Below are 21,768 nucleotides of genomic sequence, written 5' to 3'. Positions count from 1 at the left end.
CTGAGTGTTGTTGGCAGCTGTGGGTTTTTGACGTTTTGTCCTGCAGGGAGACACAGAGGATTAGGGGAACACATGTTTAACCGTGCATGCTCTGCTTTCTTGTTCCCCTCTTTCCTCTTTTCATCCCGGTCAATCACTTTTTCCACTCTGTCTTCTTTTCTTTCCTCCTTTTTTTTGTGGTGCACTGTCCTCTTTTCTTTTATTTCCCAATCTCCTACTCGTTCACTCTTCCACTCCTGCGTGATCCCGGCCACCTAGCGAGAGCAGCGAAAGAGCCTGAGGGAGCTCAGGATGTGGCTCGACCAGCTGGAGAGAGATGCAATACAGGCTCAGGAGACTGAGGGCAGTCTTGCTCAGCAGTACCAGGTTAGTGTGAGTGTGTATGTGTCTGTGTTTAAACTGGGCACACTGGGCACAGACGCTCCTATTATTAGCTTAATCAGTGGTATTAGACTGTGGGGATCAGGCAGCAGCCGTCATATTTTCAGTCAATCTGGCTTATTCCACCAAGCCTCGGGATACATTCCATATTCAGCAGCATGTGGGATATCCTCATTGTCATTGCATAGCTCTGAAAGTCTAAAGCCAGATAGAGGGACAGTTTTTAAAGGTAGAACATATGAGGATCTGATAAGATGCAAATGGGAAAAGGGTATGACCTGTGAGAGAGAGAACACTCATTATCATCCTTTTATTGAGGATAAAGAGCTGTGAGTCCCTGATTTTTGCTTTTCAGCTGTTCAAGAGTCTGCGTGTCCAGTTGGAGATGAGGAGGAAGCAGGTGGAGGGAGCTTTGCAGTCTACTCAGAGGGATGGGATGTTGACTGTGGATCAGGCTCTGGTCAAACAGGCCTGGGAAAGGATCTCCAAAAGGGTGAGAGCAGTGGGATTACCCACTCGCCTCCTGTTCAGAATTGTACAGAGAGCATTTTCTTTCTATTCAGAAAAAGTGATATGTAAAGATATTTAAAGCTACTCCTGGAGGTCGGTGGAGGGTTTACAATGTTCTAATTCATACATAAGGACTTCAGAAGGCATAATTTGAATTTATTTTGTGCTTTGCCAGCAACTCTGAGAATCAGCCATTTTTGAAGCTTGTATGATGATTTATCGTTTAAGGTTATTTCTTTTTACCTTATCTGGGCTAACACAGGTTGTGTTTTTTATAAAGAGCTGATGACTTAGTGTCTCCTTCTTTTTTTAATAGAAATTAAAAATTCAATTATTTGTGTGATGAGGTCATTATTTAAGGAGACATCGTCTGTTTTTATCCATCTTAGTTACTAGACTGGCATCTTCAGCTGGATAGGTCTCTGCCAGCTCCTCTGGACACAGTGGGAGCATGGCTGCACGAGGCCGAGGAAGCTCTGCGACAGGAGATAACCATCCAGCAGGCACATGATATCACAGCCAGCACTGTGCATAGAGCTCTGGAGCAGCACAAGGTTAGTGCAGAGCCATACATAGCACAACAGAGTGTGAGAATCAAACATACTATTAGAATGAACACAGAATGTATGAATACATTTTTATGTCTGTTTTCATATCTTTACTCGGTGTACTCTGCACAGGATGTGTTGAAGAGCCTGGAAAGTCACCAGCAGGTCTTTCAGAGAATCCATAAAGACAGAAGTGTTGATGGAGTGCCTGTTCCCCCAGACCAACTCCAAGACATGGCTGAGAGGTAAACAAAACTCCTGCTAGTCTCTCTTGAAAGTCCAGAATACAAAAACCAAGACATTTCTTCAAATTAATGTTCTTCATGGTAATGTTTTGCTGATAAGATTATTTGGATGAAATTTGGCACCTCAGTCGATGTGTTTTCTCAACCTTGCTTTTTGGGAAAGCAGCAGTATGAGAAGGTCGAGGTATAGGTCTGATGTCCCTGTATGAACTGTGTCTTTTTTAGGATGAACTTTATCTCTACATCTTCTAGCATCCACTTAGCAAAAATGGAATTTCTGGAGAACAAACATCACATGCAGGCCTTCCTCAGTCTGGCTGAGTCCAAACTAAAGTCCTGGATCATCAAATACGGTCAACAGGAATCTGTGGAACTGATGCTTCACACCTATATTGTAAGTTCAGTCTCTGATTTGTTTAGTTTGATCTTCAGGGTTCACCTGCATGCTTATATGGAAAGGATTTTTAATTTTTAATTTATTTTTTGTATATTGCATAATAATTATTGGTTGATGAAGGATAGTTACCATTACATAGCGCATGTATAAGATATTTAGTTCTGTTTCTGTGTATCTGTTAAGATGCTTTTCACCTGTAATAACATTTTCTTTTGGAATCTGTCTTCATCAGTCATTTGTGGAGAAGCAGCGTTTCTTTGAAAACTATGAGATGTTGTTCCAGTCTCTGAAACTGTCTGCAGAGGCCTATGTGAGTGCTGACAGCTCAGGTGAGTAGTTCAAGGTGTAATATTTACTATGTGTATATATAAGCATTTATTATCCTATCACTTTCATATAATAAAGTAATTCAGTAATTCTCCTGGGAAGTCTGGGAAATGTTTATCAATATCCTGGCCAGACAGTAATCTGATATAAAGGAGCTTTATTGCGATGATGTCAGAATCACATAAAATGTCCAACAACGCAATAAAAGAGTCCTGCTCATTGATTGGGAACATCATTATTATGTCACATTTCCAATGCATTCTCATCCTTTTAATGGAGCTTTAATCTGAAATTGATCTGATACTTCCAGTGTGTCCTGGCTGAGATCAGTATCTCTCAATTGTTCACTATATTTCAACTTTATTTCCCTTTTCAACAACTCAGTAACCAATGAGGCTTTCCCTGCCAGCAGCTCAGTTTGCCCCTGACTGGTTTCACAATTTGATAGAGGAGGAGAGTCTGCAGGCTACAGCTAAATGAGGTTCCTCCACTCTCTGCTCTCAGTGGGGAATACGACCCCATTTGCTAGTTGGGGGGCTGCTCCACTTCTGCAGGTCTCTGGGCGCAAACTGAGCTAGCTTGTTGGTTTCATTAGGTTTCAGGGTTGCATTGCTTTAGGGTATGCAGAGCAGAAAAGTGAGGTGTGGTGAGAAATCAGGACATCTGAGGTTTGATTGGTCGACCCCACAAATGAAATGCAGCAGGTCCTGCTGGTACTGTAGTTAGCATCGTGGTTTCTGATTGGCTGCCTGAGAAAAATAAGGAAAGGGTTAGGGTACTGATCTGTTTTTTGTCTCCCATTTTAGAAGGATCGCGTTTATCTGATGTGTGTCTTTATGCCATTGTTTTGCACATACTCTAACAACTAGAGAGTTTGCATCTAAGAATGTAGCACAAGCACGGATGATACATCTCCTTGTAGTGAGTTTTTGGGGTCAGGGAGTTTTCTGCAAAAGCGTGTACCTCCTTCAGCTCTATCGAGTGTTCCTGTGAAAATGTGTCCTTTGCCTTTGCCAAAGTGTGGTGATGTGAAACAAAGCAGTGAAAGTCGTCAGGCGCACACAGACATAAAAGGTACAGCTGCAGCTCCAAAACAGCTGCTTCAGTGCTTCATTTTCCATTTGACTCTTGTGAATAAGTGACATTATTAGTGGCAGCAGAATCAGAGGTAATGGTGGTTTTGTCGGTAGCTGCCATTCTTGTTAAACTTTACCTCTCTTCCAGTGGATGAAGGCGAGATGGGAGTGCGCAGGTTCATGCGAGAGGTGGTGACTCAGTGGAGGAGTCTGTCCATGGAAGTGCGCAGCGTGAGGAGCATGCTGGAGGAAGTGCTGTCCAACTGGGAGAGGTACACCTCCACTGTGGCCTCTTTGCAGGCATGGCTGGAAGATGCAGAGGAAGCCCTGAGCCAGCCAGAAAACACAAAACGGGTATGAGATTAGATCTTAATACTGTCTGAGCCTTTGATTTTTTTTTATTTTATTTTTTTCTGTGAACAGATTAGGAGCCTGCTCATACACCCATTTATTTGATGGACTCACATTTAATTGTAGCAATCAAGCCATTTTGAAGAATTTAGGTTTTTTATGTGGAAGCTTATTAGGAGTCTCCACTCAAGTATCAAATGATCCTACAACAAGCCGCTGAGGATATTCCTGTTGTTGCATTGCCATGGTTACACAGACTCACATCTCCGTCTAGGATTAGACATCTAATTACCCCACTTTTTTTATTGTCCTTCCTTTGTTTCTTTCTTTGAATCACTTTCTTTGTTCCTTTTTTGATTAGCTTTCTTCATCTCTTTCTTTGACACTCGCTCTTTGTTTCTCTTAATTTCTTTGTCTTCCAGGAGTTTTTCAGGGATCTCAGCCACTGGATGGATCAGCATGCAGCCATGAACGATGCAGGGAATTTTCTTATTGAAACGTGTGACGAGACAGTGTCACTTGATCTCAAGCAGCAGCTACTCATTTTAAACGGGCGATGGAGAGACCTCTTCCTCAAAGTCAAACAAGTAATGAATGAAAACATCTAAAAATACTGCCTGTCAGACAAAGACAGAATTGGGTCAAAACATATATGATGGCTCTGTTTGCTTCATTTCTCAGTGTAAAGTGTAATTAGCTTCTTTTTTGCTGCAGTATGCCCATTCAGATGAGTTGGAGAAGTGGAGAAAAGAACACTTGAAGGCTGTTTGGGCCCTGAAAGAGCTGCTGGACACTGCCGAAGCCAAACTTAATGCTCCTGTTCAAGTCTCTTTCCTCAGTGTTAGGGCTTTTCTTCAGGATGTGGAGGTGAGGAAAGCAAAGTGTCAGTTTAACTATCAAATATAAAAGATAAAATAGCCTGACAGTAAAAATACAAACTGTCTGTAATGTTTTTTTAAGCTGGTGGCATTGCAGCATCATGATACTTTAGACTTCTTAGTTCAATGGGCACCTACACTTACATACATACTTTATATTAGACCATCCCTGATCACATTGCTTGGGGTTTTTTCACATCTGTTCTTTCTTAAGCTGATCGAAAATGACAAGCCTGACTCTGAAGTGGACCTAATATGCGTTTTCTTTGTTTCTTTTTTTGTGTGTTTATATGCTGTTACTGAGGGTGGATACTCATGTTAAACATGGCCAAAGTTTCAAATATGGAACTGGATGGAGTTTTTTTTTACTCTTAGCTTTATGTGATTTCAAAGAGAATGGTCATCACAGCTCTTTTTAGGAACACAGCTGCCCCACACACCAACAGCAGGTGAAACCTAACTGTTTTACGTCCTCCCAAGCCATTTTCAGACACGTAAACTCTCTTTTTCATGTTAAAGAGGGACTTTTAACAGGACTCTGTGTAGTCCTGTTATAAGCCAGCTTTAGCAGCAATAAATTGAAGTAATTGTTTGTGGTGTGTATTTATTGGTACATCTTTTAAGGTCCCAACACGGGATTTCAGTTGGGTTGTGGTCTGTTCCTTGGGCCATTAGAACGGTTTCTTTTTCAGTCCTTTTATTGTAGATTTGTTGCTGTGCTTGGGGATCATTGTCCTGTTGCATGAGCCAAGAATTTGTTACTCAGAGGAATTCAGGGTTGACTTAATGGCTAAAAGGTGCCCAGGTCCTGTGCCTGCAAAAAGCACGCCCAAATCACTCCTCCTCCACCACACTTAATAGCTGGTATGAGGTGTTTTGCTTGCAGATATGCTGTGTTTTATGACAAACTGTCTCCACTCTGGTCTCATCTGTCCAAAGCACATTGTTCAGATGTAACTTTGCAAGCCTAAGCGATCCCGCCATGTTCTTTTTTTAAAGGAGAACAAGCTTTCCCCTGGCAATCCATGCAAACTTGTTCATTCTCTTTCTAACTGTACCGTCATGAACTTTAACGTTTAACATGCTAACTGAAGCTTGTAGAGACTTAGAAGCTGCTCTTGAGTTTTTCCTGTTGATTTTCTTCCTTTTTGACATGACTGTATTTCAGACTTTGTCTGAGAATTAGTCACACACAACAGACTATAGTCTATTTTAGATGCATTACCACTATGCTGGCAATGCTGTCCTTGGTCTTGGCAATGGTACTATCTGGGCAGAGCATACACAAGTAAGCTTGTGTGACGCCCACTCACTGTGAAATTTGGGTAATTTTCTTCCCTGTTCTCTAATGCATGCCACCAGATATCTGTCAGACTTTGTGGTGCTTAAAGGCAGCTAAATTTCTGATCTGATAGCATCCAGCATTTATGTTCCATAAATGCAGTTTCATCAGTTAATGCTTAGAAATGTTCATGACTGCAGTAAATAAGTGTCACTGGCTCAGGTCAACATGAATTGAGGCTCAAGCTCTCTTCCTCGCCTGAGACAAATCAGATAAAGTCACGCTTGAGTCATGATAAAGTGAGATTTCACAGCTGCACTCAATGTGTGAAAACAGCTTTACTCTCATACATTTTTGATAAGGTGTTAATAAAAGCTGCAAGTCACTGCTTTATTGATATCAGCATTTTTATTACTAAAACAGCTTTGAAAGCAGTGCATTCACTTTAAGAACGTATGAAATGACCCTTTACCTTTGCACGTCACATCGCAGAATACCAAGCAAAAGGTTGTCGCTATGGAGACACAATACAAGTTGGCTGCCCGCAGTGCTCAGCTCCTTGCCAAGGATGCTCCACAGGATGAGGCAACCAGGGTCATGGCAACTATGGCAACAGTCAAAGGTCAACTAAGCAAGGTGAGTCTCATTTGAGCGTGAACACAAAGCCTTTTAAATTAAAACCTTTTTTCACTGTAAAGCGGTGCGTTTTGTATCTGTTCAGGTGAGAGAGCGGTGCCCCTCTCTGATGCGGGAGTGTCATGCCTTTCTGCCGCTGTTGGAGGAGATGGAGAAACACATCAACACTTTTTACCAGGCCTTGGAGCGAGCGAGTCGCATCACTTCTGCTGCGGGAGACCCAGAGTCACAGGCACAAGCCCAGCAAAAATACAAGTGGCAGGTCAGACATGGACGCGTTAAATTCACAATAAGTGTTTACCAGATATGTTTTTATTCTTTTTTCAGAATCTTTTTATTTTTTTTACAGTTATTATGGATATGAGCTGCCAGCTCCATAAGCAGTGATCTGCATTTACAACACTACAGTCCTATTGCTGTATCTTTTATGTGTTATTGTTCCCTTCCTTTATATTCAAATCTGATGCACGCTGACAGAAAATAATAACTCCCCTCAAACGTCTTCAAAGCAATGAGCCTCTTATGAAAATTCAAGGAGTAGAAAGAAGAGATATTTGTGTTGAAATGTAGCTTACTTCAAATACGTGCTTACTTTACTCTGAGGAGCATTATTGTGTAATTTCTAGATGCAGTTTTCTGCAGTGAACCACTTCCCATCTTTACTTCTGGGGAACTCTACATCTCTAAGACGCTCTTTTTATACTCAGTAATGTTACTGACCTGTTTCCAGTTAACCTAATTATTGCAAAGTGTTTCTCCAGCTGTTTCTTTTTTAACACCACTTACTTTTGTCGCCCCTTTCCCAACTTTTTTGAGATGCGTTGCTGCCATCAAATTAAAATGAGCTCATATTTTTCATGGAATGGTAACATTATCTCAGGTTAAACTAATATTTTCTGCGTCCCATTGTGAATAAAATATGAGTTTATGACATTTGCAAGTCATTGCATTCTGTTTTTATTTACAATTTAAATCGTGTTCCAACTTGTAAAAGTCTATCCATTCGTTTTCTTCCACTCATCCAGTTCAGGGACTGTCGACTTGTCCAGTGTGCACGCTGCCTCACTAAACTGGATAGCTAGATAAGAAAATGGATGGACGGAACAGATGGATATTCGAAACACAAGTAATTTTTTCAAACTTCTTGTCTCCCCTTTTGTGACAGGATTTGTTAAACCAGCAGCAAAGCTGTAAACGATGTTTATCGGTGATTGAGAGGAACCACCACTCCCTGCAGAGGGTGCTTTCCACCAGTAAGGTGCTCAGGAACTTCGACATATCGTTGCTGCAAAAGAGAGTTGTTGAAATTCAGGGCTCGGCACAGGTTAGTATTAGAGTTATGCATTACATGCATTTGCATACCAGAATGCCAGTCAGAAACCACAATACTGATTATACTATAGAGATTACACAGACATCAGAAAAACACAAGGGATTCGTGCAGATTAGACTTATCCACCATGTGTGTTACTGTTCATTTGCTTGTAGGACAAATAATGTAATTACACTGTATTACTACTATCCAACCTCTCAGGCTTTGCTAAAGGAGGTTGGGGAATGGAGAAGGCAGGAAGAGGCCAACAACTGCCTGAGGAGGAGATTTGAGGAATCACGACAAGAGCTGGAGAGAGTGCTGAAGAAAGCTCAGGGCTGCTTGAGAGAGACTGGAGATGCTGAGGAATTATTAAAGAAACACACTGTAAGATTAAATCTGTAACCTCTAAGCATGTCTGTGAAAGCTGCGGCTAATCTGCAGAGGCATTTCTATTTTCTAATTACATTTTTAAGTGGAAACGGATAGAGTGTTAACATTCTTGACTAAACTTTTACTCTGTCTTGTGTCGTGTTTACTCTTATTTTATTTTACATTACAGGATTTCTTTGGACAACTGGACCAACGGGTGCTGAGCGTGTTTTTGAAAGCGTGTGATGAGCTCACGGACATCCTGCCACAGGAGGAGCAACAGGGGCTGCAGGAAACTGTCCGCAGGCTGCACAAACTCTGGAAGGTCAGAGGTCACCATGGTTTACCACTCTCACTAATTAATGTACACCTCTTGAGGCGCATAGGCACTACTTCATTAACTTAACCAGGAAAACCTTTGGCTTCAATAGAGTCCCTCCAGTTTGGTTCCAATTAACCTGGTTAGATAAAAATGCAACCCTCTCTGTGTTTATTTGCAGCCACTCCAGGGAACTTTTGATCAGTGACAGATACAATGTGACACTTAAGGGTAGCTTTCAGGTCTGCTATGTTTTGTCTGATCTCCATCTTTTTTACAGGACATGCAGAGCGAGGTACCATCTCACCTACTCCGTCTCAAGGTGGATGTGGAGCGAAGCCGAGTTGCCGTGATCCTGCAAGACTGCAGAGCAGAGCTGCACAGGGAAATGCAAGCCCTGTCTGGCACCTGCACCAGCGAGCGAGTGATCAAAGAGCACAGAGTGAGTCTTGGATTTAGTGGAAAATTGAAACCGATTGAACTGAAAATCAGAGAAAGACAAAATCACTTAATGTTGTCATCACTGACATTCACATATCTTAATTTTCTTTATTTTTCTCCTTCAGACTTTCTTCAGGGAACGCAAACCTTTAATTCAGTGCGAGAAGAGGATTAGAAACATGGAGGATCTGTGTTACAAGTTGCCTGACAACGACCAAGCTTATCGAATACTTGACTGCACTAGAAGGGCCGTAGAAGAGGTTACAGAGCAGATAAAGAGCACCCACCTCAAGCTGGAGCAGCACCCTGATAAATGGAAAGAGTGGAATGAGAGGTAAAGATGGGCAAAAAGCACAGATTTAAATTGATTTAAAGCAAATTCAGAACTCAGTGGTCCATTTTTGTTTTAGGTTCTGCGAGCTTTCTGATTGGCTCTCATCTCAAAAAAGGCAAATGAGGCTCTTAAGAGAAACAGCAATAACTTCCAGTCATCAGGAGCAGCTTGATGCTGCTGTTCAGGTGAGCTAGTGGGCTACATTTGCTGCTGTAGGCACTGAGATTAGGCTATACTTCAACTTCAGTTAACATCTAGTGCTTCCATCAATTCCAGGCACTACGGGAAGCAGTGGACACTCGAGAGGAGAGTCTGCTGTGGCTCAAGAGCCGCCTTGTTGTGCTGTCTGAAGTTAGCTCTGAAGTGGAAGTCCAAAGACAAAGAGCAGCCTTGGCTAAACTCTCAACTGACCTGCGGGCAGTTTACTCTTCACTCTGTCAGGTATTCCAGGATAAGTGCAGAATATTTTCTTCCGTATTGGGATTTTTCATCAGAAAATAATCCGATGACCTTTCTGCCACAGCTGGGTGATGAGGGCTCCGCCATGTTCCAGTATGAGGAGCTGAGGGACGAGATTCATGGTGCTCTGGAGGAGGTTCTGAGGGCCCGAAAAGAGGCTGAGGAGCAGATCGGCAGAATTCTGGATGCTGAGGGTTTGGAGGAAGCCAAACAACTTTACCTTATTCACCAGGTATGTGTTTAGTGCAAATGCACTTGTAACAACTCGGTTTCCATGTTTGAAAGTCTCTTTTGTATTTAATTTAACAGTTTAACAGTTTACATTATGAATAGTTTGAGCAAAGCAAAGCAAAATCAAGGTTGCTCACAAAATAGCGTGTTGTTTTTGTGTCTGTGTGTTATAGCAACACCTAAAGCGCCTGCATGCTAACAGGAGAGAGGCAGAGCTTCTGGTGTCCCACTGCCGCCAGCTGCAGAAAGGGGAGGGGCTCAGTCAATCTCTACGGGAGCTGGAAGGAGCTTTCAGTGAGGCTGACCACAAATCAGGGGCAAAGGAGCAAAATCTGCAGGTAGGCAGAGCCAAGATTTCTCTCATGTCGGCGCCCTGGTGTTTGCATGTGTGAGTGTCATTGATCATCCACACACAGTCCCGCTGTTATAATTGATTAGCCTATTGCTGACTGTTATCCTGCACATTAATTTTGTTTGTCTGTTACTTTGTGATTTCTTTGTAGACTTGTCATTGTCCTTGAATTGATCAGAAAATTAAAAGTAAACAGCAGATGATCTGCTGTCTTAAAATACCCTATGCTTACAGATGTAATCAGGAGAATGGCAGTAAATATTACAGTGCCCATTTCCTTTGTGTAAGATTGTGCGTGTTATCATCGGGTATGAATTTGTACCTGCTAACGTTACTCTTTCATTTCTTTGTCACTTCAAGGCAACGCTGAGCTCCTGGGAAAGTTTTGAAGCAGAAAGAGAAACAGTTTGGAGGTTTATCAGCAATACTAACAATGAATTGCACAAGGAACTCCTTTTCAACTGCTTGGACAGCCTGAAAATTGAACTGAAGCATAACAAGGTGTGTATGTGCAAAACGTGCATGCATTCATATTCTGGTTTATTGGCCTGTATTTGCTCATGTTGTGTAACTGCTTGTTTTTCGGTCTATAGGAACTCTTCATGGAGGTCGAGGAGTACCTTATACGAGCAGATCTCCTCTCAGAGAAAGCAGAAGACATTCAGCTTGGTCCGAAGACTCAGACTCTTCTCCTGCAGCAGGCGCAGTCCACCAGAGAAGCAATCGCACAACTTCAAGACCACCTCAACAAGAAGTATGTCTGAATATTTTCTTCTATTACAATTTTTTTTTTTTGGGTGGAGATGGGGACAAGCAATAAAGGTCTGAAATGTGGTATGGGCCTAAACCGGCAGTTCTACGAGTGCCCAATAATGAGCTTTAAGTGTAAAAACAAACTTGTGATATTAGTCTGTTAAAAAACTAAAGTATAAAAATGTAAAATTATATTTTGCCAACATGTGATGTCTGTCTGGCATTCACCTGCAAATTGCATCTATGCTATTGTCTGCTTGTTTGTTTTCATTCCAATATTCTGACCTTGGGCTGTTGCCTAATCTCATGTGTCCCAGTGTTGTCCAGCTGGAGATGATATTTGTGTGGTGGGAGCGCTTCAGCAGTGAATCAGCGGCCTTCTTTCTTTGGATCAATCAGAAACAGAAGGAGCTGGAGGCTGTCAACATTTTCTCCTCCTCTGATCCTTTAGACAAACACATCAGCGCTGTAGAGGTTTGTGCAGGTCTATATTTCTATCACAGCATTACATTGTATACCTTGTTTTTTTTTTTATCTTACCTGATCACAGGGTTTCCAATTGGAGGTCAGTCAAAGGTGAGGCAGTTCACTGCACAGTTTTTACACAACTCCTTAAATATTTTTTATATCTTCACAAGTAAATACTCATCATATTTTTGGTTGCTTCAGTTAAACTGGAGAGTCACATTGCTGTCTGGCCTTGTGTCTGTAGTTTACAGTATCATTGTGGCCCAGAATGATTAAGATTATGATGAAATGAGATTAAATTTTAATCTAACCCCAAGGGAAATTGAGTCAGTGCTGTAGCAGAGGCTGGAATTTAAAGGAAATAAATTGATCATATTTAATAAAATATAATCTTGGCATGCCTAATCCCAGACTTGTCACTCTCATGATGGTCTTTAAAAAAAAGGGTACTGCCATTATCTGCCATTTTTTTTTTCTTCTCAGTTTGAAAATAAATTTCTTCTTGAAAGAGCGATCTTTTATCGTTGTAATTTCCTGTATGCTTTCCCTCTCTTATTGCATCTCTCCAGGCCGTGGGGGAAGCTTTAGAGGAGAGAAAGGCGGTTCTTGCACTCATGGAGGCCGACTGTGAGGCTCTGTCCAGGTTTGTGACTTCTGGAGAGGCCGGTCGCATCCGGGCGCAACTTAACCAGACGAGACAATACTGGGAAGAGCTGAAGGGGAGAGCAGAGCAGCTTGGCGTGCAGCTCAACCAGAGCGCCTCCTACAGGCAGAGATGCAATGATAACCTTGAACAGGTTTAGAGCATCACACAATTTATGGCTTTTATTAAAGGTATTTTGTTACATAATACAAACTGACATTTTTATTTTTATTTTCAGGTTAAGAAAGCAGTTAGTGATCTGAATGAAAAACTGGACTGTCTGATCACATGCTGCGTATCGTCATTAGAGACCTACAAAGCCCTTCAGGATCACATTGTAAGAGCACAACTTGGCACCTCTTTGATACATGAATAAGTATCACTGGTTTCCTTTTCAGAGTGGTGCCGTGTTATTATGTTGTATTTTCAAGGGTTTACTTAATGTGGAGTTGATAACAAGTATTTTTGTGTTTATCCCAGGAGGTCTGCCAGAGTGTTGAGCTTCTGAAGCCCAGGCTTATGGCCCTGTGTTCGGCCACAAAAAGGCTTGGAGAGGGCAGCCAGCTGGAGAAAGAGGTGGCTAACCTCCAGAAGCAGCAGAGAGAGTTAATGGAAAAGGCTTCAGAAAAGCAATCTATGTTAGAGAGCCTTCTAGCTCTGTGGCAGAGGTACAATAAACAGCAAAATGTGGTTGCTTTTGTCCTAGACCAGGGATGTCAAGCTTATTTTGTCTGGAGGGCCACATCAACTTTGTGTTAGTGTAAAGTTGTTTAACTACACATTTATTTCACTTTGATATCTTAATAAAAGATAAAGAAGTGCAATTTCAACAGCACATCTCAGTTTTTCTACATGAAAAACATCTGTTACCTCACTGCTCAGGCTGTCCTGTGTTTATGTATTTTTTCTGTCATTTGCTTGTTTATCTATTACTTAATATGAATGGTAATATGAATCAATGTGGGGAGGTCTTTATCAGCAAGAAAAGCTGCAAAACATCTAAAAATACAGTTAAAAGTCTAAAAATGTATCCTCTCCTTCATGTTTTCCAAAGCTGTCCCAGCAGGCCAGATTGGAGAAATTGCCGGGCCAATTCTGGCCCCGGGGTCTTATGTTGATACCAGTGTCCTAGACCTTTTGGAAAATGAACATTAGTACAGGAAAAAGTCAGTGTTTGTCTGGGATAGAGAAGACAAATGCTAGACGGTGAGAAAAGAGTGTTAACTGTTAAACTGAAGGCATGAGTCACTGTTCACTGTAATGTGTGAAGATTTATCCATTTAGTTTAGCGTTTAGAGTTTATTATGCTTTGGTATGGCCCAAAGCATGTCGGGTGTATGTGCCCCTTCAACACTTTTGTATTACTGTAGGGTCTTTACATTACAATATAAAGCGCCTTGAGGCAACTGTTGTCGTGATTTCGTGTTGTATAGATAAACACCTACAATAGGGCTGTTTGAATATTTCAGATTTTGCCACATTGAAAAAAACATAAAACCAAAAAGTACATTTATAAAAATGGAGAAATACATTATAAGTCATTTTTTGAGAAACATCTGTAGTCTCCTTTAGCACACACCTACAGCACCTTATTGCAGCTGTATAAGCAAATGCCATTTTCCTTCTATTGTGCATGTGCTGTTTGTGTTTCTCTCTGTGCCAGTTTCCTCTTTATTCCTCTGAATCTCTCTCTCATCTTAGTGTGATGTGGAAGAGCGAGATCTTGTCTGTCCCCCTGTCAGCCAGTGCATTTCTATTCTAATTATATGCTTTCTTATCGCTTTCTTTTGTCACACAATAGTCCTTCACCGGAGTGATTGTTTCTTTTCTGTTTAAGCGTGAGGAGAAAATAATGATCTAGCCACATGGTGGCTGTTTAAATTGCCCAAGCTTTAGCGCTTCCTTTTATTTACCCAGCCGGTGACTATTTTTGAAATGAACTCAATTATGTTTTTGCCACTAAACTTCAGCAGAGTTTATGTGTGTCTGTTTGTGTGTGTGTGTGTGGCTTAGTGTCTCTGCAGTTAGGCTCATCCTGTATCCTGCAGGTATATGTATAAGGGATTACTTCCAGCACTGGGTGCACTGGGACGATATGGTTGCCCCATTATGACCTTGTCACTGATACTAAGCTTTGGTCAGATTAAAAAAAAAATAAAAATAAAAAATGAACTTGTAATTGTGTGTGTCCTAAGGGGATGCAACTTCTATTTTCCTTGATTTTAATACATGCAACATCTGCATCTACAGATATGAAAAGGAAAATTTGTCCATGAAAAGCTGGCTGGACAGGTGTGAGTCTGTATGCTGCCCAGACACCAAACTGCTCTCTGCAGATAAAGTAAAGCTTAGGAATGAATTACAAAATGTGCAGGTAATCTTTTTACTTTTCTGTATTTGTTTCTCCAAGAAAGTTTTGTTATTTTATCTAATTTGCATTGATTTTATGCCTATCCAGGAAATGCAGGTAGAGACGGTGTCACACGATACTCTCCTTCAGGGCCTCGTGAATCTCGGGCTTTGCCTATACCCCACGGCACCCGAAGCTCGTATCCAGGAGCTCAGTGATGATCTCACACAACTACAGGAGAGATGCACTTCTGTGAAGAACAGCATAATACACAGGTAATTTTTTTTAGGGTGATTGATTATGATATAGTTTATTTACATCTGGGTTACAGTATGTGAATGGATCCTTGAATTTTTTTAAAATTTACATTTAAAACAGTCACTTCCATATTCTCAGTCCATGCTTTTCTCACCCTCACCTTTAGAATAAAGCTGCTGGAGCTGCAGTTGGAGCACTTGGAGCAGTTTGATCAGGCACTGCTGCCCCTTACCCAGTGGAGTGAAAACTTCCTGTCTCTCTTGAGAAGCTCTTCCCAAGTTGATATTGCTGATCTTGAGGCTGCGTTTATTAAGCTGAAGGTGAGAGATCAATAACTTGCTGTCAACACTGATGTCCTTTATAGGCTGTATGTATATTGGAGCAGTTTTAGTAAACAAGTTTAGATCGATTGCTGTTGGAGCTCACATAAATGTGTCTAATTGAACAATCGTGTTGCAGGAGCATGAGGCACAGCTACAGGAGAATGCGTCATTGAGAGAGACACTCCATATAAAAGAGTCCTTCCTGCTTTGCTCTTCCACCCCAGAGGCCCAAGAGCAGCTCCAGGCATGGAGAGAGGACTGCCTGCAACCCCTCAGTGAATCCCAACGTCTCCTGCTGCTTCGTAAAGAGTCCCTGACCGAGTTAAACACTTTCCTCGAGAAGCATAAAATGGTTGCTAAGGCCGTGCGTCGCCTTCATGAGGCTGTGGAGGGCAGAGGGAGCTGGGACCATTCCAAAGCTGAAGAGCTGCATCGCGAAATAGGAGAGGTGGCTAAAGAAGTGGCCCGACTTGAGGCTGAAGCTGTTGGGTTAGATGGGCAGCTGAGCAAAGCACATCTGCACCTGTGTGGAGCAGAGTGGAGGGGATCTAAAGATGCCAGCCATCCTCAGGGAAGAACATCTTGCAGAGGACAGGCGGTTGCCCTGACAATGGCTCTGGAGGAGGTGCAGAGGGGTGTGGGGTGGAGACAAAGTGAAGCGGATGCTTTAGGGGCTTTGTGGAGCTCCTTCAGAGAGAGAAGAGAAGAAGTGATGAAGAATTTGGAGAAACTAGTGGACGATGCAAGACAGGAGGGCATCAGAGAGAGCTCTGTACAGGCCTTTCACAACAGGTTTGTTCATTTTAATCGAGACACTTCAGACCAGTAAATATATCAGTATTCATAGTGTCTGCATAGTTGGTAATGTCGGCTTTCAGTAGTAATAATGCTCTCAGTCCTTGCTTCATTCCTACTTTTTGCATTTCTACTGCCTACTATGAACCTTTGATTCAAAGATCTACTGTATGCCAGAGTCTATTGTCTATTACAGAAGCCAACATACAGGCAGACAAATTTAATCTCCTGAAAATTGAGATGTAATATGTTGGAATCAGGCTACTAATCTCCATTGTTTTCTTCTGCATCTATTCTCCCAGGATGCGTTTCTTTGTCCAGCTGGAGGATGAGCTCCAGTCCCTGCAGCACTCCCAACGGTGGTTAGAAGAGAAGGGAAACCAGCTGGCCCAGAGAGACAGTGAGCTGGCAGGAGAAGCGCTCAGGGAGGTAGCTCTGGTGAAGATAGCCTGGGATAACGTCAGGACTCTAATCATCAACAGGTAAGAGATTAATTTTCTCTCACCCATCTGTTTTTTTTCCATCTTTTACCACCTGCTTTAAAAAATAATATATTTGACGTTTTCTGATTTGTTTTAACATGCAGTCAGGAACACAGTGGAGTTGTGTTAGATCTTCTTCGCCAGTTCCACCACCTGAAGTCGATCCTCACCACACTCATGGAGAGCGCTCAGGCCGTCGCTCACAATCTGCCTGACCACAACCACAGTGCTCAGGAAGCCAAAAGGACTTTCACGCAAGTCAGTAGTTTATGTTTATTCTCAGAAAAGTATTGAATTACTACATTTCTGTGCTTCAGACTAAAAAAAACTGACCATCACAGATTTGCTTGGGGAAAAATATACAAGGAAAAGTAATTTCTCTAAATAAATACATAAGAAATAATTCAAGGGATGAGGGACATTAAAAAAATCCACTAACTAGAAAACTACTTGGCGCTACCTAGGCGCTTCAATTTTTTTATAGGTTGGTATCTACCAATCTACTTTGTGATTAGGGATAGTTGCAAAGGCACCCAGCACACATGCTCTCTTCTTGGCCAGAAAAAAACTTGGCTGTGAAGGGTGGATAAATTGAATGAAAACATCTTGCTCTGCTTTCAAAACAGTCTTTGGCTGCTATACATAAAAATGAGTGCCTTATAAAACTCATATTGACAAAATGTGAAAAATGATCATCAAAAATTTGGGATATAATGTTAAGAGAAATCTGCTTTTTCTAATTAAGTTTGTTTATATTTGGTACATGGTGTCATTCATAGAGCCATAGTACCAGATACTTAATAACAATTGAGGGCCATGCTTAAGTAGGTTTTTAAAAAGGGCTACTAGAAAAAGTGTTTGAAAGCAAGTTTTTGAGAAAGATCTGTTGATTGGTGTGAGGGATTTGATGAGCTAACATGAAATGAACCTACTGTTCATTTTAAAGAATTTATACAGTAGTAATTTATATAGTAATCAAATTGGTAACTTTAATTCTGAGCCTTGTTATGGAGTCAAAAAGGACAGTATCCATTCCTCTCAAATATTTTTTTCCCATTGTTATGACTTGTTGGAACTTTTGATGGTCGAAAGTGTTTATTCATTGTGATTTTTCCTGCTATGATGAGTTAAAATATCTACTACTGTTAAAACCGGATATCATAGATCCAAGTATGATTTATTTTTCGTATGAAAACTTATGTAAGAATGTTTTTATGAACTAAGAAGAAAAATCAGCTTTAGTGTCATTTTCTGGTAATTCAATGAGTTTTAAGTGAGTAATAATCTGTTTTCATCAAGGAAATTAGTCTGAAAAGTTAAGGATTCACAGCTTTCTCTGTGGTTTGACTGTTTTTATTGTATATTAGAAAAAAACAGGAGGTGGAGGAAAAAGAAACTTGTCTCATTTTTATTCAGCAAACCAAATCTCAGAAACCCACTGTCTTACCTCTACATTGAACAGAATCTCTCCCTCCTGTTGCCATTTTCCTTGCTGTGTTCTCTTCAGCATAAAGCCATAAAAGATGAGCTGAGAGAAAAGCAGGAAGACATGGACCAGCTCATCAGGACGGTCGAGGACCTGCAGAGGGAGCTGGAGAAGGTTCCCAACTGTGAAATGTCCTCCATCCAGAGAGACACAGAGACACTTAGAGAGCAGTGGCTGGCGGTGAGTGGTCTTTAGTAAAGATAAATCCACAATACTGATTTTCTGTTATTCAGGTGTTTTGAAGTGAAATATTTTTGTAACATTAAAAAGTTTCCCAGAATTTTCCACATCTAAATAAAAAACTGAAAAAAATCCATAAACTATAAATGGTGTTTTCCCCGAGTCTGGGCCTGAAGTACAATGATAACTATGAAGAGTATGAACAAATCTGTGTGAGTATAAAAAAACATTCATCTCTGCTGAACACCTGCGCCATCACTTTTTTCAATTATATTTTTTCTCTGCTTTTTCTTTTCTTTTATCTGCATTTTCTCCTCTTTTGAGTTGTTGTTGTCTGCTCAGCTGTCAAAATGAGACAGAGAAATAAACAAGTCTAGACAGGTTATCTGCTTCTCTGTCTCTCTCTCTCGCTTCTCACTTGCACATCTGTCAGACTAATTAGGCAGCGATTTTCTTCCATCTCCCTGTAAAGCATACATCCCCTGTTACAGAGAGAAAGCCAAACACAAAGGAGGTGGGCCTTCCTCTCCTCTTGATTGAGATGTATTATTCTCTTACATACCTCACATAGTCTCCTGGTCTCTCTTTTTCTCTTTTAAGATCGCAGAGAAAATACAAACCAATACAGAAAGGTTAGGCTACTGTGTGAAACTCTGGGATGACCTCAAGGCCGCGGAGCAGGACATCAACCAGTGGACCAGTGAATCCATCGCTGATCTAACCGACGCTGTCGCCAGTCTCAGTGACAAGGAGAAGACAGAGGCCCAGCTTGCGACCTTTCAGGTCAGAGTACGCTGCGTGAAAGTCTGCGCAAATGAATGTTCTCTCAGATGACGGCGAATGTTATTTCATTGTCTTGCACTTTGATTCATAGGAGGAGGTTGAAAAGAGGGAGCACATGCTGGATGTTTTGGAGGAGAGAGTGGCAGATTTGAAGGCTCGAGCCAGACTGCAGGAAATCCCATTACAAATGCAGGTGAATGTATAGGAGAAGAGAAAAATAATGCAAGGTATTATTCATCAAAGATTAAAACCACAATATGTGGAACCCAGACTTCTTCTCTGATCATGTGCAGATTTTGCGTATAGAATAAGTAGACACTGAAACATCCTGAGAGTGTTGACGACCTTTTTTTTACGCCTTGGTTCAGTCTTCCTGCATCCAGTAACCCTCCTCCTCTCACCCACACCTGTTGCCACTGCTGTTGTGCTCTTGTTGTGTTACCATTAAGAGCTTCAGAAGGACATTTGAGAGTGCTAAGCAGTTGTAAATGTTAGACGGTGTGCAGAAGCTCAGTGCATTAATGTACACGCAGATAAACCGGCAGGATTATGTGACAGACACACATCAGGAGGATTAGGTGACAGCCGTGGCAGATAAAAGGAGGGGCCATTTAATTGCTGTAGCCAAGGGTCAGTACTAGTGTGTCAGTCAAGCTCTGCTGTGTGTGTTTAGAACATGTTTTGTAGTGGTGTAAACAGCATATTTACACCCATGTACATTACAGCACAATTTATTAACTTGCCTAGTTATTTTTAGCTAATGACACCTTTGGTTAAAATAATTTTTTTCCAGTTTTTTCTTGTTTATATATATAACCGTTCTATTCAGGGGCTCTTTCGTGGCCGTCTCTCCTTACCATAGTACAGCACATCAGCAGAAGCCACATTTATCTTCATTATTCTTCCAATTAATTTGCTATGCTATACTGCCTCTCTCTTCCACTTCCCTCAGTCCTCTGCAGGAGTACTAATTCCCCCTGTTGCTGGCTGCCTGGAAGAGTGCATCAGTTTTTTCCCCATTTATAGGGCCAGGGCTTTGAACAAACAAAATAGTGATATATCCATGGTCCTTGATCCCTGTGTAATTTACTTTCATCTGATTTACGTGGTTCATGCTTTATGGTAAATGGCCTGTATTTGTATAGCGCTTTACCCTAAGGACCCCAAAGCGCTTTACACAACCAGTCATCCACCCATTCACACATGGGTGGATGACTGGATGGCAAGCTACAGTGCAGCCACCCTGGGGCGCACTGACAGAGGCGAGGCTGCCAGACACTGGCGCCACCGGGCCCTCTGACCACCACCAGTAGGCAACGGGTGAAGTGTCTTGCCCAAGGACACAACGACCGAGACTGTCCAAGCCGGGGATCGAACCGGCAACCTTCCGATTACAAGGCGAACTCCTAACTCTTGAGCCACGATCCCCTGGCATAGACTATTCATAGACTTTCTGCTCCAAATTGCCTCTTGATTGACTTAAACTTTACAAATAAGCGTTCTCAGCTGAGCTGAAGACAAATAAAGTATCTGTACCTTCTACTCAGGAGGAACTTACAGTCACAAATCTATGAAACCGTAAATCAAATCTATGAAACCATACTGGACCAATAATTAAACATACTCTTGTGTTGTTTAAATGTGACTAAAACTAATTTTCACATGCCAGGTCCTGCAGTCAGATCTGAGGAAGAAAATGGCCCATGCTGAGGAGGTGTACAATCAGGCCAAGCACACTCTGACCTACTTCAGTTTCCAGAAAGAGCGACTGGAGGACCTCATGTCCCAGATGGCCGAGCGGCTGGAGGCAGTCGAGGGTTCCTTATCGGACCTCACCGAAACTACTTCCCCTGAAGACATTGGCACTGTTAAGGTATGGCATTATCAGTTCCTTCAGTAAGACAGAAAAACTCACAAAAAACAATTTTTTTTTTTATTTACACACCTACAACTAGCTTATTACCTAATTAGTTAGAGGAACTAATCATAATGTGCTAATCATTGTTATTCTAGCAGGAAACTCCTCAAAAGTATTTCCCTAATAAAAATCTGAGCACCATAGGTGGTGTAGTACTGTAAAGAAGGAAAGAAATGTTTACATCATACAATTTTGATTCCTAAAGGAAAACGCCTGTCCTGATTAGTGATGCTTTTCTGGAAGACAGATGTCAAACCAGCAACAGATCAGCATCCGTTCTGCTTGAAGAGACTGTTGCCTTAGGACACATTTGCAGGATAGACACAGCACAACACATACAGAGCACATAGCTATAAACGTGCAGAATTATTTGCACAATTTCTCACTGTGGTCCATTTCCAGGACCTGCAGAGTGTCGTGCAGCAGCAGAGGGCAGACATGGACTCGGCTAGAGATGCCCTGACTGCTCTGTGCAGATCACATCCCTCTGAGGAGCTGTCACGCCTCTCGTCTGATCTCACCTCCATTGCCAAACGAACCGAGACCGTTTCCCAACGCTGTGCCAAGACCAGAGGAAACCTGCAGGACGGTCTGCAGCTCCATTTCAACGGTAAGCGATCATCAGTTTTGCTTGGATTTTGTTTGTGGCATTGATGATGTATCAGCTAATTCACAAAAGGTGCTTAATTCTTCTTCATTCTGATGCACCGAGCGATCTTATCTATCAGTAATAGTAAGTAGCCGCTATAACTTATTCCCTGATGAGGACAAATTAAAATTTTTAATAACACTTAAAATGCCATAATCACCCAATCAAACATTGCACTGTTACACGAAGCAGAGCCATTTGTTCGTGTTAGTAGTGCAACAGATTTGCT

The 21,768-nt window shown here is 41.6% G+C and overlaps 3 protein-coding genes across 3 annotated transcripts in view; all 3 read left to right on the top strand.

Moving 5' to 3' along the window:
- The window catches only part of LOC120433203 (nesprin-1-like), a 28,988-nt gene extending 17,773 nt beyond the window's left edge, over window positions 1-11,215 (top strand). The window contains exons 10-31 of the mRNA XM_039599084.1: window positions 259-366; window positions 737-874; window positions 1,281-1,445; window positions 1,572-1,684; window positions 1,910-2,078; window positions 2,314-2,410; window positions 3,633-3,838; window positions 4,258-4,422; window positions 4,550-4,702; window positions 6,488-6,631; window positions 6,717-6,893; window positions 7,797-7,967; window positions 8,178-8,330; window positions 8,506-8,640; window positions 8,915-9,076; window positions 9,201-9,409; window positions 9,486-9,594; window positions 9,686-9,850; window positions 9,933-10,100; window positions 10,273-10,437; window positions 10,812-10,952; window positions 11,045-11,215. Coding sequence (XP_039455018.1) covers window positions 259-366; window positions 737-874; window positions 1,281-1,445; window positions 1,572-1,684; window positions 1,910-2,078; window positions 2,314-2,410; window positions 3,633-3,838; window positions 4,258-4,422; window positions 4,550-4,702; window positions 6,488-6,631; window positions 6,717-6,893; window positions 7,797-7,967; window positions 8,178-8,330; window positions 8,506-8,640; window positions 8,915-9,076; window positions 9,201-9,409; window positions 9,486-9,594; window positions 9,686-9,850; window positions 9,933-10,100; window positions 10,273-10,437; window positions 10,812-10,952; window positions 11,045-11,215 — 3,384 coding nt within the window. The remainder of the gene's footprint in view (window positions 1-258; window positions 367-736; window positions 875-1,280; window positions 1,446-1,571; window positions 1,685-1,909; window positions 2,079-2,313; window positions 2,411-3,632; window positions 3,839-4,257; window positions 4,423-4,549; window positions 4,703-6,487; window positions 6,632-6,716; window positions 6,894-7,796; window positions 7,968-8,177; window positions 8,331-8,505; window positions 8,641-8,914; window positions 9,077-9,200; window positions 9,410-9,485; window positions 9,595-9,685; window positions 9,851-9,932; window positions 10,101-10,272; window positions 10,438-10,811; window positions 10,953-11,044) is intronic.
- Window positions 11,216-11,510: 295 nt separating this feature from the next.
- On the top strand, window positions 11,511-15,563 carry LOC120433202 (nesprin-1-like). The gene is made up of 8 exons (XM_039599083.1): window positions 11,511-11,678; window positions 12,242-12,469; window positions 12,554-12,652; window positions 12,796-12,983; window positions 14,566-14,689; window positions 14,774-14,940; window positions 15,090-15,243; window positions 15,471-15,563. The coding sequence occupies exons 1-8, from the start codon at window positions 11,511-11,513 to the stop codon at window positions 15,561-15,563; spliced, it is 1,221 nt and encodes a 406-aa protein (XP_039455017.1).
- Window positions 15,564-15,580: 17 nt separating this feature from the next.
- The window catches only part of LOC116310752 (nesprin-1-like), an 86,853-nt gene continuing 80,665 nt past the window's right edge, over window positions 15,581-21,768 (top strand). Inside the window, exons 1-8 of the mRNA XM_039599082.1 lie at window positions 15,581-16,038; window positions 16,344-16,523; window positions 16,628-16,781; window positions 18,031-18,189; window positions 18,790-18,972; window positions 19,064-19,165; window positions 20,642-20,845; window positions 21,293-21,500. Of these exons, the coding sequence (XP_039455016.1) occupies window positions 15,596-16,038; window positions 16,344-16,523; window positions 16,628-16,781; window positions 18,031-18,189; window positions 18,790-18,972; window positions 19,064-19,165; window positions 20,642-20,845; window positions 21,293-21,500 (1,633 nt within the window). The 5' untranslated portion in view covers window positions 15,581-15,595. The remainder of the gene's footprint in view (window positions 16,039-16,343; window positions 16,524-16,627; window positions 16,782-18,030; window positions 18,190-18,789; window positions 18,973-19,063; window positions 19,166-20,641; window positions 20,846-21,292; window positions 21,501-21,768) is intronic.

This window comes from Oreochromis aureus, linkage group 15, assembly GCF_013358895.1.
Source record: "Oreochromis aureus strain Israel breed Guangdong linkage group 15, ZZ_aureus, whole genome shotgun sequence".
Classification (NCBI taxonomy): Eukaryota; Metazoa; Chordata; class Actinopteri; order Cichliformes; family Cichlidae; genus Oreochromis; species Oreochromis aureus.
This window is presented reverse-complemented; position numbering and strand designations above follow the sequence as displayed.